The sequence below is a fragment of the Choristoneura fumiferana genome, chromosome 29 (assembly GCF_025370935.1).
Source record: "Choristoneura fumiferana chromosome 29, NRCan_CFum_1, whole genome shotgun sequence".
Taxonomy (NCBI): Eukaryota; Metazoa; Arthropoda; class Insecta; order Lepidoptera; family Tortricidae; genus Choristoneura; species Choristoneura fumiferana.
In genome coordinates, this window is record NC_133500.1 from 1165110 (window position 1) to 1179216 (window position 14107).

A 14107-nucleotide genomic window follows, 5' to 3' on the forward strand; every position below is an offset into this window, starting at 1 on the left:
ATCAACAAATATATCTACAATTATCAATATTGGTTATTGACATGCAAAGTTTACTAAGGCATTATAGCACCTACGAAACGCCAGTGTTTCCATGCGTGGCGCGCTTGTCAGAGGCTGAGATCTGAGGGTCTATTGCGTAACGTTTCTGATGCTCGCGATCGCGATCAAATGACAGATTTCGCATACAAAAACTGTCATTTGATTGCGATCGCGAGCGTCAGAAATGTTAGGCGATACGGCCTCTGGACGCGGGAAAACGATTGTCAAGACAGTGTCAGTTTGTAAAAGAAGTCTGGCCCGAGTCGCCAGTCTCAGGAACTTATACGCGTTTCTTTATTATTAACTAGACTTTTCTTTAAGTTACGGTGAATCGTTGTGATAATGGCATTACTAAGATTTCAGTGAATGCGTGCGGTTTTGGTTTTGTGTTGGCCACAATAGTGGACTTTTGCTAGTTCTCCAAAATAGTTTCATTCACTGCCGGAATCCCACTTGTTTGTCCACATTGATTTTTCGACATATATAATAATTATAACTCCGTCTTTTCAGATGTACAACCTAGAACGCTCAAAAACGCCAACAGCCCTACCATCGCCACAGAACATGCAGTTATCCATTAAAACGGAACCAGTGGATGAACCGCAGCCATTTAGTCTTTAAGCCACTAGGGTAAGATCTGTACATCTTGGATACTGAATATGATTGAACGTATGACTTGGTACGTGTGTCCGTAGTGTTGGCACAACTGCTCAAGCGTGCTAACTCATCAACTCATCATATCAAATAGGGTTAATATAAAAATTGATACAACCGCCTTTCAATTTAGATCTCTATGCCTTAAAAATACATGTAACGAATTAATACTAGACATCGGGCAAACATGTAAAAAAAAGCCGTTAAAAATACAATTCTTTAAATTTTAACTGTGTTGATATTCCGTATTATAATTTGAATTAAAAATGCAGTGAGTTTCGTATCTACTACGGTTTAGTATTGTGAGGTACGTTTCTCAACTTTGACTTTTGGGTCACGTTTGTGGTTGGTTGACTAAACGAGCCAATCGCAAGCAAGAATGTAAACGTCTAACGGTACCTCCCAGTACTAACGCTGTCAGAACAATAACAATATTTTCTTTATCTGTGTAAAAAAAACATTGGGAACCCCTTTCGTGACTTTTTACTGCGGTAAATAGACATAAATGTCTGGGGATTCATCACTTTTTGTTAAACGCTTCTGATTCCTAGATGTTTGAGTGATGTTACTAATATAAGTATGACGTATTTTAAGAGCGTTTATATCTGCTGAGCAGGCAACGTTGCATTTTTGTTAGTTTTTCTCGATTATTCCATAAAAATTGTATGAAAATTAAAAATGTGGTCTGTTAGAACTGTTATTAATATATAAGTCAATGTGTCTACTCCTATAATTGACAAGATTTCATATATCTAAGACTACAATTTGATTCGTTCTCTGTATTATGTTTGGACAGAGAAAAACGCTGATATTTTTAAAATTTCGCTACAACTATTAATTAATTTATTATATTTTTTTAAAATGTGCTTATTCTAAAAGGGCATAACTCCAATACTACCACACAATAGTTCTATTACTTTTGTCTAGTCTCTTTAAAAAAAGATCACGTAAATCTGACGTAGACGTTGCATAGAGACGTTGTCAAAATTATGACAGCTCCTTTTTCTGGTGAAAAAGGCAAAGGAAAGATTCAGACATATTTTTTAAATTATTTGTATTTCTTTAAATATGGAGAAATCAATTATAATAAATATTTTCCCATGTTCAGGAGGCAAAACTCTTTCGATTCCTGTAGTAATTTACAGGTGTTAAAAAAATGAAATCTTGTCAATTATGCGGGATAGACTTGTATTTTCTTTAAAAACCGTTAATAAACATGTTCGTTTTTAAAGAATATAAAAGTCTATCACGAATAATTATTGCAGTAGACACATTAACTTATATATTAAGAACAGTTCTATCAGACCACAGCAGGTATAAACGCTCTTAAGCGCAAAACACACACAGGACGGCTGCGGGTCGGGGCGGGAGTGCGGCTGGGCCCACTTACGTGACTGCATATGAACACCACACCGATGGCGGGTCGTGTGCGGGCGCCGCGGTCTGTGTTTATATACGGTCACGTAAATAGGTTCCCGCCCCACTCCCGACCCGACCAGCTGCCTTCCTGTGTGTGTTTTGCCCTTCATACTCTTTGCACGACCAATCATCATGTATTATAATATAAATTAGATATCTCTGTTCAAATTGAAGGACAATGTGAGACAGAAAAATTGTTGATAAATAGACATAAGTATAGTCATACATAGGAAAAGGGAGGGGAAAACTAATTAAATTGATATATGAATAATGTGATAATTCCTAATCGATATGCGTTATGCCATTTAGTTTTCCTATGAAAATCGAAAAATAAGAGCATTTGTTTTAGTATTAAGTTTATTTACGTTGTTTAGGGGCTGTTTCACCATCTATTGATTAGTGTTAACTGGCGGTTAGGTCTGATGCCGTCTCTATTTGTTTTGTTCGAATAGACGGAGACGGCATCACATTTAACCGTCGGTTAACGCTAATCAATGGATGGTGAAACAGCCCCTTAGGATAGAAAGCAACATTGCTTGTAATATATGAGTCAGTAGTATTTGTTTACTTTAAATTTATTTGCAAAAGAAATGTCTGAAAATTGAAAAAAAGTGAATTGGTTGAGTTTTGTGCGGTTAATGTACGTCCGAATTACAGCTCCGGAATGTACGACCTAGTAAATGTACGCATTTATATACTGAGCGGCAAAAATGGCGCTCAAATGTATGCAATATTAGGTAATTTTAATAATTAATAATAATTTTGTATGCAGAGTGGGTCATATTTTGTGCCGCTGGGTATTCTTAAACAGTAAACGCATTACAGATGTAGTGAAAAATGTTTTGCTATCGTATTTTAACGGAAAAGTTTGTACAGTTTGATTAATTCGAGTTAACACTTGAGAGATGGGCGTGAACTTTGACGTCATAAAAATAAAGCCATTTTTAGTATACCGCTACCCACGTTTACAGATTATCTAAAAACTATTTTATTTGTATGACGTCAAAGTTGAAAATTGACTGAAGGCACGCGCATCTGTCAAGTGTTAACTCCAAGTAATCATACTGTATTTATTGTTTGCTTTCTCAATCAGCTGTAGTAAGCCAGTTGATAAAGCAAAAGAAATACGAAATTACCCGAGAAAATACGATGGATTTTTTTTATTCATTAGATCTTTATCAGGGTGCGACGTGCATTAAGACGTACATTCCGGGCCGTACAGTACCCGTACCCGTTTAGTGATACGAAAAGTTTTTATTATGAGACCAATCTGATATTATTTGGACACTAAAATTGTGAAAGAATTTATTCATGAAGATTATTCTTTCATATTTACATTCCAATATAAATTAATAAGACAATAAGGTCGTGTGACGCTAAAATGAATAAATAATTTTGTATAATTATTTGTTTTATTTGTATTGTTTTTTGTACACTTATGTTAGTGTCACTGACATACACTAGACTGACATGGAAACACTTTTTTCACTCTAACTATACGTAAGTACTTAAATATTGATTCGCCCAATCGCAAAATTCATAGGCACATAGTTTTCGGATTTAAAATAGGCTTTCGCTACCTTTTGATTACTTAATAAAATTGATATGCCTAATTTAACGTTTCAGTATTGTTTGCGATTGGCCCTTTTAGATATTTATTCAATCACAAGCGTGACAGAAATGTCAAATGGACCTCACAGCGCGACTCGTATCCATGGGGATACATATTGCGCGACTGCAGCGCTCCGAGCTAGCGGTGGCAGATGCTGTGAAGCGCGGCTGTCGCTAGCGACGGCGTCGTGACTAAGGCGGGGCCACATGCAATCGCTCGACGCTCGTTTCCAGTGTCAAATCTGGTCACGTGACATATAGCGATAAAGCTGAAAATGTTGAGCTTTATCACTGAAAAAAAAACCTCTTCAATATTTTTTTTTCATTCACTCCAATTTCTTTTATTTGTACCATTGCCACGACTGCTACTGAATGAGATTAAGAAATCAGCTTCCAAGGCCAAAATCAATCCTGCAAGCTGCAAGAAGCCATCTTGTCGCTGCTGCTCGACGCGGCGACTTGACGCTACTTTTTTTGAGTCGCGGGAAATTCAAAATCACCTTCAAAATGGGGTCACGTGACCAGATTCATCGCTGCAAACCAGTGGCGGTTTTTTTTATGAGTGTAGGCCACTTTATATCCGCCGCCCTATGTAACTTTCTAAAATAATAATTTGTTGAAATCTGCCGCCCCTAGGCCGCGGCCTATACGGCCTATTTATAAATCCAGGACTGCTGCAAACGAGCGACTTGCGACTGCATATGGGGGCACCCTTAGGTATCGCGAAAGGTGAGGCGCGTACAGTCAAGGAAACTGAATTACATACAAGGGTACGTGGAACCTTTTATGTGAAACTAACTTTAGTTAGAATGTAAAATGTCTTCAGCAGGTTTAGTAAATTTTAGTTTACTAAACTTGACCGCCAAGCCCCCCCTCTTAGGGGTACAAGCCATGGGTCCCACGAAGTACTTGTCAGCAATAGGGAAAGGGCAGAGCCGTACTAGGATCCAGGTGACGCTGTCCGTCGAATATTTGACGCAAACCACATCTCCCAAACGGGTGAGGCGCAGGAAGAATTTGTTGGCATTGCCTAGATATACGCCTGAAAAAAAAACTCCTTTTTAATCACATCACTAAAATAAAATCTTGAATCGCCTTTGTGGGAAAAACGTCATATATTTATTTTCCTGGTTGTCTGTGTAAATTTAATTGCTCAAAAACAAGGTTAATAACCTTAGAAGATGGTGATTCGAAAAGATAACATTTCTATTCCTTGAAAAATTAGCATATAATAAGTGTGATGTCGGTCGATTCGGGTGACTATTTACCGGCCGTACCAATACTGACCTGATATTTCGTGTACAGTCAAGTGCAAAAATATGCACTCATCAAACTTTTCAAAAATATGTACCACAGACTCTTATTCCGACGCAATAACTGTGTGTGGTAACATATTTTTGATTGGTTCAAATAGATACATATTTTGCATTTGACTGTACCTACAGTACGCGCCCATAGAAATTCTTGTTAGTTTGACACCAGCCCCTTGTACCAAAAAAGTTACATACAAGTGTTACAATTCAACAAAATTGAAACATTTTACTAAGAGAACTTAACAATTTAGTCGAATTGTAGCACTTGTAATTTTTGTGGTACAGGGGCCAGTTTGTATGGGCGTGTACACGGAACAGAAAAAACTAGTTTTTTCTGTTTCGTGGGCGTGTAGTCGAAATATCGGGTCGGTATTTCTATGTCGGTACCCGTGCAGGTAAATTATAGTGTCCGATTCAAAAGTCCAAATCAAGCGCAAATCTATAGCGGCATAGCGGCAGCGGCAGAATGCTTTTTTTTAATATTTTATGCCCTGGCTGCTGTCATTTAAGCCAAGTCAAAATTAGCGGAATGGAACGTTATTTGAACAAAAATATATTTATATTTCTCCGTTGATGACTGAGGTCATTGTCGTTACGTACGTACCCGTTCCCCAGTCTGAAATTCCATTAGTAAGCACACTTCCTATCATTGGCTGCCCGTCGTTGTACTCTATTCCTGTCTTTAACCAATGCTGTTCGTCTATGTAAATCATGAGACCAGCTTGGTCATATAATGTTGTGAAATCCGCTTCGATACAAATCTACAACAAAAAGGGAAGATGTAAAAAACACTATTCGGGTAGACAGTGAAATAAATAATTTCCGAAATAAATATTCAAAATACCTACCGCGAAAGTGGCGACTAGGGAACGTAGGTAGGTACCAACGACCTACCGCCAAAACAAGATATTTATGTTATGTATGTAGGTAAGTATATAATATATAATAATATCTATTCTCACCTCAACAGTGAAGTCTTCTCTTATTTCTACTCCAAATAAATGTCCGGTGTTATAAGCAAAATCGTATAAAGTCTTCTGCCAAAAATCAGTTTTATCGTCGGTAGAAAATTCAAGCAATTCTTTGCTTGCTTCCCATTCTCTTGGTTCGTTCAACCATTTGAAATTGGAAAAGGTAATGTTGTTGAAGTCTTTAGAATCCATTGCTAACCGTGATTGCTAGTGAGGAATGATAGATTATGTTAGAACTAACTATATTTATACCACTATACTTGAGGACGCAGCAAATGAGGTGTTATTTTTGCTACGTGGCAGGAACCGGTTATGTAGCGATATCGATTATAATTATAGCTTATCTCTTATTTATAAGAGCACTTGCAGATATTTAATATCAAACACTTGAGTCGTTGTAGCATACAAAATAAACAAAGATGGTAAACAAGTTATTATGTAATCTTTTTGGTAGAATTTATGAAATGAAATATGGCAACATAATGATCACCTGTCATTATTTTTTTATAATTGCAACTCAGAATCAAAATGGTCTCACTTCCGTCAAGTGCGGACCGGCGTCATGGGCTCGCGTGGTTTATGAAGAAAATCAAGTTTATTTTTGTGTATAGATAGCCCAAAAAGGATTTAGTTTCTAATATTCTTGTATTGTAAGTTGCTGAGCATCAAATGGGAAAACCAGGTAAGTTATTTCTGTAAATAGTAATCAACTTGTGAAGTTCGCGCGTGCGTGGTTTATTCTAAATTTTCTTAGTTTTTCGTTATTTTCTTGCGAACAATATTGGTATTATTTTCCAATGTAATATTTTTAAGCAATTTCCTAGATTTTATTTGTATTTCTTATATTTACTCGTCAATTATCAACATGCGGTTTTTGAGGTTATCTTTCCCAAATTTGAAGCGTTTTCTAAAAACTGCATAACCTAATTTATGAATGAGTACAAATAATTCTACTACTGGAACTGGTGTAATTCGATCTAGTTTCTCTGTACATGGTATTTTTGTATGGAGACCCCACGTGTGTTCTCTTTATCATGATGAATCAACTACAAGACGACAAGCTATTATAACCTCATTTTGGGCATACAATAATTTAAACATGTGTGTCCTCATTTTTGAACAAAACTATCGAATCTCATAACATCATGTGGTAATAACCATAAAATTAAATTCTCAGAGTTTAACGGAGGTCGCGGCGGCGGGCGTGGCGGCTTCGGGGGCGGCAGAGGTCGAGGCGGCGGCCGTGGGGGCTTCGGAGGGGGTCGCGGGGGTTTTGACGGTGGCGGCAGGGGCGGCCGAGGAGGTTTCGACAAACGTGGTGGCGGTCGAGGATTCGGAGGCCGAGGTGGTGGTAAGTTTAAGTCACTTTTAATAGACGCTGGGATATTAATGTAAGGCAATATTTCTCAAATATTATTATTTATTTTATTCTCAAATGTTATTGTCTTGGCCTAGTTATTTTAATGTTTCCATAAGGCGATCCACCTTAAGTTTTTAACCCTCTTATCTATGTGCGAGGAATATAAAAAAAATTTCAATGGCCACATGATACCTATATGTGATGATCACTATGGAGCAAGAGTTATTGACTTGACACAAAAGCAACATATCTGTTTGGTTACGAGCAAGTATGATTGATTATAATCAATGAGGCAATGCTGCAGCCTGCGGTATTTTATTTCTATAGCCCCATTGTCAGGTCCCAACCCATTATATGGGAAACTGGTGTAAATAAGTCTGCACTACAAATGAAAATTATTTTCATTTCAATGTAATGAAAAGACCACATGAGATCTATATGTGTCTTTGTCATGTTTTGTAGAATAATTAAAAGAATGCCTGGAACTAATAACATTTATGTTATGGACATAGACAAGATGTTTTTGTAAGTTAGTTTTTTTTTATTGCTTTTAACTCAATGATGAGAGAATGGTCCCTCTAATCTCGACCTATTCGTGATGACTACGATACCACATACCCACTTCTGATGAAGAGACATCTCAACAATCCAACATGCCTTCGTGTTCCAATTTTGTTAAACTTTTTTTCTGTTTCAGGCCGCGGACGCGGTGCTCCCAGAGGCGGGGGCGGGGGCTTCAAGGGCGGAAAGCAAGTCATTATAGAACCTCATAGGTTGGTATCGTAATATTTGTATTTCAGCTAGCCTTTATAGTTTTTTCTTTAAATGTCTGATGGTCAGCAGATGGACAGGTTGTTGAACATGTATTTAACATTTCTAAGTTAACTTCATATATCTAAAATGGGATGTCTTAAATTGTTTCATAGACCCATGCTAACAAAACAAACTAGGATAGGTCTGTCAGAGATTTATATTTTATGTGGTTATTTTTTTATATTTAGTGTGGGGACTATCTATTAAAATGTGTCAAAATTATATTAATTTCATATTTAAAATGATGTTTCACACAATACTTTCGTTCTTCTGAAAGCTAATGCTTGAAGATGCATATTGTATCTGAATAAGCAACTGCGAAACATCAAAAACATTCAAAACTTTCTTTTCTTACTCATTCTTTATTTACAGACACGGTGGAGTCTTCATAGCGAGAGGCAAAGAGGATGCCCTGGTCACAAGAAACTTGGTACCGGGGTCAGAAGTTTACGGAGAGAAGAGGATATCAGTTGAGGTTTGTGTTTGATTCTGCTGTTTGTTTTTGATTATGTAGGTTCTGTTATGTAAGCTTAGTTTCGATGTAATTCTAATTGCATACATTGATTTTGATGCAGAGGCGTTATAATGATTAAAAAATAAAGTATGATTGATCAGACATGTATAGAGGTTCTTCTGCTGTCTGTTTTTTTTGATAAAGTTTATTACACAACTTATTTTATACACAATTGATTTTATTATTTTATATTTTAAAACTACTAAAAGTAGAAATTTTACAATTAGTTAAAAGGTAATAAACAAGTGTTATTAATCCTAATTTCTGGGTTAAAACTACAATACAATGTGACTTTACTGAACACCATATACACAATTTTTGAGTATTTTGAGGAAATTTACAAAGCAATGACTCAACCATATCACTACAGAGCAACCTCTTCAAGGGTTCCTTCCAATTAAAGGAAGTATAGTTACTGATGTTAAATAATATATTCCTGGAGACCTGGATATAAGAATTATAAGATGTAGTTTCAAATAATAAACTGAATCATGACAAAACCCCTCAAATTTAAGTGATGATCAGTGGTCCCTCTAATCTGGACCTATCCATGAAGACTATATCCACTTACCCACTTCTGATGACATTGCAGCCTTGGCTGACAGTCACTCTTCCTGTCCCAAACATTAACCGAAGTTTCTCTTCGCAGACCGATGGAGAGAAGGTAGAATACAGAGTATGGAATCCGTTCAGATCGAAGTTGGCAGCAGCCATCATGGGCGGAGTGGATGCCATCCACATGCCTCCAGGCTCCAGGGTGTTGTATTTGGGAGCGGCCAGCGGTACCACCGTCAGTCATGTGTCAGATGTTGTTGGTCCGGTAAGTGTTGTGTTTGCGATTATTATGATGAATTTGCAGTGTTAGTATGAGTTAAATCTGAGAATACAAATTAAATCTTCTTCCAGCAGATAGGTTCACTTAAAACTTGTAAAATAAACCAAAAAAGTTGTATTAAATTGTTCACATTGCTTTTAAGAAAGTTTTTTTTTACTGTCTGTTTACTGTAAAAATACTTTTTTTTTCATTTAGTTAGGTTAGATGGTCGTGCACTGACGCCGACGCACGATATGTAGGTTGGATGACAAAATATATTTTTAAATAGAAGTTTTTAAACTCACCACACTTTTTGTTGAGTACTTAGTCAACAAAAAGTGTGATTAACAAATAATACTTATTTCTTTTTTTTTTATACTGGTAGGCTGCAGGTGTAGCTATTTTGTGCTATGGTTATTCTAATGATGAAACAGAGTTCAGACCTATCCGTGAAGACTATATTTTTCACCACCCACTATACTGATACTATATACATCTACTATTCAATTTGCATTGTAAAGTTCAATATTACAGTGTCTCTTTAACTTTACAGGAAGGATTGGTGTATGCAGTAGAATTCTCACATAGGTCTGGGAGGGACCTACTTAATGTAGCCAAAAAGAGAACAAATATCATTCCTATTATTGAAGATGCCAGACATCCACTTAAATACAGGTAAGTTGGTAAAGAAGTAAATTGAAGTACTCTTTTCTCAAAGGGCCGGCAACATATCCATAACTCAACTAATGTTATGGGTGTCCTTGATTAATGGTGGTTGATTTCTATCAGGTGACTCGTCTGCTTGTTTTCCCCCTATAAAAGAGTATTTCTGGACGCCGTACACTGAATATCGTCAATATATGGAGAAATTTGTTTAATATAATTAAAAAAATATATATAGGTATTCATTTAACATTTTGTGGACCAATAATGTCCATAGCCGAGTTTTTACACACATACAAAAAAAATGATGATTTCTACAAACTAAATCTTTCATGTTGATAGAATTTGAACTCTCTCTCTGATCCACTCACATAGCAAGCGTCATCTCTCTTCTACTAGTACACATTAGTAATATTATGTATATTGTTTCAGAATGCTTGTCGGCATGGTAGACACGATATTTGCTGACGTGGCCCAGCCGGACCAGGCTAGGATAGTTAGCTTGAACGCGCAGCATTTCTTGAAGAATGGCGGTCACTTTGTCATTTCCATCAAGGTAAGTTTTTTTGTAGTGATGGATTTAGGTTTAACATTTGTTGGTGGCCAAACTGAAGACGAGCACATCTGAGGCCGCGTTGTCTAATTGACGTTCGCAATCGCAACCATCTCTTTCCACCATCGTTTTATACCGAGTGACAGAAAGGCAGTGGCGTAGCTAGGTAACCTAGGGCCCTGGGGCAAATAAAAAAATGGGGCCCACTGGTAAGGTTTTTTGAAGTAAAATCATTATATATACAATTGGGCCAATCAACTATTTTACCGACACTTTGGGCGTCTCCTGCGTTACCAAAATGGTCTCTGGCGTTACCAAAAAATCGTACTTCCAACAAGATATTTCACGGTTTAATAGGTTGAACTTACGTAGGATGGCATGTATTCATGTACACCATCTATTAAATTACAGAAAATACATGTTAACTTACAAAAATCTACAATTGTTTGAAAATTGGGCCAAATACTTTAAAAATGCTAAGCAACTTTATCATCAGCTATAAAGCAGAATTTCGAGGGCCCCCTGAGCTTGAGGGCCCCGGGGCACTGCCCCGCCTAGCCCCTTGGTAGCTACGCCACTGCAGAAAGGAATGGTGATTGTAATTACATGAGTTGGACAATAAAGCCTCTGATGTTGGATCGAATGTCATTCATTATCCTCTAAAGTGTGGCCACATGCTAGTCGCTCGTTTCCAGCGATAAATCTGGTCACGTGACCCTATTTTGAATTTCCCGCGACTCAAAAAACGCGTCAAGTCGCCGCGTCGAACAGCAGCGTCTAGATGGCTGCTTGCAGGATTGATCTTTGTCTTGGAAGCTGACTTCTTAACCTCCTTTAGTGGCAGTCGCGGCAGTGGAACAAATAAAAGAAATTGGAGTGAATGAAAAATATTAGTGCTTTTATCCGAAATTGAAGGTTTTTTTTTTTCGGCGATAAAGCTCAACATTTTCAGTTTTATCGCTATATGTCACACGTGACCAGGTATTACGCTGGAAACGAGCGTCGAGCGACTGCATGTGGCCGCGCCTTTACTATTATTTCAACAACGGAAGGACAAGGCGCAACAACTTTCATCTAACTCAGATCAGACTTAGCATCGGTAAAATCTTTCGTTCGTTGTTCGTAAAGAATACTCTGAGCATCATCTTCAACGTTATTTGCTGAATGGATAGTGACCGAACAGAATGCTGAATTCCTTCCCCATTTTGCGAAATATTTATTGTTGCATTTGCAAATCATCTTATTCTTAGGCTATTCCTATGATGAAAACTAAAAGCTAAATTTTTCATGTTGAAAAAGAACTCTCTCACTGAGGATCCTACTTTATTCTCGGCCTTCAGACCGCTTCTATCTCTTTCTAACCCACCACTTCTTTTCAGGCCTCCTGTATAGATTCCACCGCGCAGCCCGAAGCAGTTTTCGCAGCTGAAGTCAAGAAACTACAAGCGGACAAGCTCAAACCACAAGAGCAGTTGACGTTAGAACCGTACGAAAGAGACCACGCAGTTGTTGTGGGAGTGTTCAGACCACCACCCAAAAAAGATAAATAAACTATAGTATAGTGTATAATATTTTGCAAATTGACAGTTGAACGTTGTTTTTAATGCATTTATTTGCCTGTTTATGTGACGATTTGTAGTTGTCAAAGACTAGCTGCCAGTGGGGAAATAAACAAAAATTAAATGATAATTAAATTGCAAACTTAAATTGCACTTAAATTGGCATTCGTCAAGTCGCTTTAATCATCATTGTTACGGGAACACGGCCAAAGTTAAAAAAATGTGAATACGACTTTATGCACTTAACATTAAGGTCGTGTATGCATATTTTTTGCAACTTTGGCCGTGTTGATATATCTTTGCACTTGTCTGTACATGTATGTACACACAAGTGTGACGCACCGCACCGACTTATGGCACCGCAGGTAGTCTTTGACAGTATAATAATGGGTATTTGACTAAAGTTGGAAATATTTTGAAAACACTTGTAAGTATATTGGCGAGTTGATTCAATACTGATTGTACGTCACGTATTTTTAACTTTCAATATGGTTCAAAATAGTTTAATTTTATTGCAGCCATTCCTTGGGCATGGTTCAACGCTCGAAATGTATTTGATATACAGCAGATTTTTGTTTTAGTTGTAAGTATATTATAAGTCTACTAGGTGATGTATGTTTGTTTTAAGAGAATGATAAATTTGATAAATATAACGATGGTGCGATTGAGAAATTTAGTATTATTTTATTCTAATCTGTCCTGTCCTGGACCCTTCGCTTTGCTCACTTAAATCAAGATCAGGCAGTTGATTTAAAGTTCTAGGATTTAACCGAATTTCCTTACAAATCAGCATAGTGTTAAATGTTGCCAGTTTATTACTTTTATCTTTTTTTACGCATGAAACCTTTTTGGGCGTATGTGCGCGGAGTTCATTTCAAAATAATGAGGGGAGGGGATGACAACGCAGGGATTTTAGTTCACAAATATGAGTTATCTCCATCAGCAAATAATACTTTTGTATATACCTATATCTTGTTATCAAGTGTTAATTTGAAAAAAAAAAAAAAAAAACCGGCCAAGAGCGTGTCGGACACGCCCAAACTAGGGTTCCGTAGCCATTACGAAAAAATTAAGTAATATTTTTCTAAGGATTTCGTATTCATAAACTACTAATAATTCTAACTTAGCCGTTATAGTTTTCCTTGAAAGTTTGATATATTTACTACCATCCTGAAATTTTTCCACCCACCGGTTTAGATTTTAGAGGGGGGGGGGACGCTCGATTTTAATGAAAATTTGCACTTTAAAGTTGAATATTTCGCAAACAAATCACTGAATCGAAAAATCGTCTTAGCAAACCCCTAATGGTTTTAAAAGACCTATCCAACGATACCCACACTATAGGGTTGGATGAGAAAAAAAATCACCCCCACTTTACGTCTATGGCAGGTACCCTAAAAAAACCTGTACCATTTTGTCGGCATAGTTTATTTATATATCCGTGCAAAATTACAGCTTTCTAGCATTGATAGTCTCTGAGCAAAGCTGCGGACGGACAGACAGACATGGCGAAACTATAAGGGTTCCGTTTTTGCCATTTTGGCTCCGGAACCCTAAAAATGGCGATAATTAGGAACACCCTTTTTAGTTGTAGAAATAAAAAAATATAAATTCTTAGTACTTAGTCATAAGACTTTCAAAAATTCAATTTGAATTGAAACCTCTGAAGTAAAAAAAAGATACATTTTTTTTCATTTCAAATATTTACGCATTTTACACTGGCAACTTCAAAACTGACAGCAAGTGATTCAACTTCATTGAATCGCATAGTATATAATATTTATTTATTAGGTCGTTCATCAGGGTATCAAACCAGTAAAACAC

The 14107-nt window shown here is 36.9% G+C and overlaps 4 protein-coding genes across 5 annotated transcripts in view; 3 read left to right on the top strand and 1 right to left on the bottom strand.

Moving 5' to 3' along the window:
• Positions 1-3515, top strand: part of LOC141444278 (uncharacterized) — a 31628-nt gene extending 28113 nt beyond the window's left edge. For both annotated transcript variants that reach the window (XM_074109771.1, XM_074109773.1), the window contains one exon: positions 550-3515. In XM_074109771.1, coding sequence (XP_073965872.1) covers positions 550-660 — 111 coding nt within the window. In that variant the 3' untranslated portion in view covers positions 661-3515. The remainder of the gene's footprint in view (positions 1-549) is intronic.
• LOC141444285 (uncharacterized) overlaps positions 1-14107 on the top strand; it is a 273640-nt gene that overhangs the window by 54922 nt on the left and 204611 nt on the right. The gene's annotated exons all lie outside the window — the stretch shown is intronic.
• Positions 2547-6421, bottom strand: LOC141444283 (uncharacterized). The gene is made up of 3 exons (XM_074109780.1): positions 5999-6421; positions 5641-5797; positions 2547-4765 (listed from the first exon to the last, which is right to left on the bottom strand). The coding sequence occupies exons 1-3, from the start codon at positions 6197-6199 to the stop codon at positions 4524-4526; spliced, it is 600 nt and encodes a 199-aa protein (XP_073965881.1). The 5' UTR covers positions 6200-6421; the 3' UTR covers positions 2547-4523.
• On the top strand, positions 6546-12955 carry Fib (rRNA 2'-O-methyltransferase fibrillarin). Its single transcript, XM_074109776.1, has 8 exons — positions 6546-6689; positions 7185-7358; positions 8065-8140; positions 8553-8655; positions 9344-9514; positions 10062-10183; positions 10604-10727; positions 12104-12955. Exons 1-8 carry the CDS (start codon positions 6677-6679, stop codon positions 12272-12274), a joined length of 954 nt encoding a protein of 317 aa, XP_073965877.1. The 5' UTR covers positions 6546-6676; the 3' UTR covers positions 12275-12955.

What these genes read in the sequence shown, in the direction of transcription:
- LOC141444283 (XM_074109780.1), bottom strand. Translation starts at nt 6,199, where the DNA reads ATGGATTCTAAAGACTTCAACAACATTACCTTTTCCAATTTCAAATGG. An exon ending in GAGAAGACTTCACTGTTGAG is followed by an intron (nt 5,798 to 5,998) that starts GTGAGAATAGAT and finishes TTTTTGTTGTAG; the next exon opens with ATTTGTATCGAAGCGGATTT. An exon ending in AATTTCAGACTGGGGAACGG is followed by an intron (nt 4,766 to 5,640) that starts GTACGTACGTAA and finishes TTTTTTTTTCAG; the next exon opens with GCGTATATCTAGGCAATGCC.
- Fib (XM_074109776.1), top strand. An exon ending in ATTCGGAGGCCGAGGTGGTG is followed by an intron (nt 7,359 to 8,064) that starts GTAAGTTTAAGT and finishes TTTCTGTTTCAG; the next exon opens with GCCGCGGACGCGGTGCTCCC. An exon ending in AGAAGAGGATATCAGTTGAG is followed by an intron (nt 8,656 to 9,343) that starts GTTTGTGTTTGA and finishes TTCTCTTCGCAG; the next exon opens with ACCGATGGAGAGAAGGTAGA.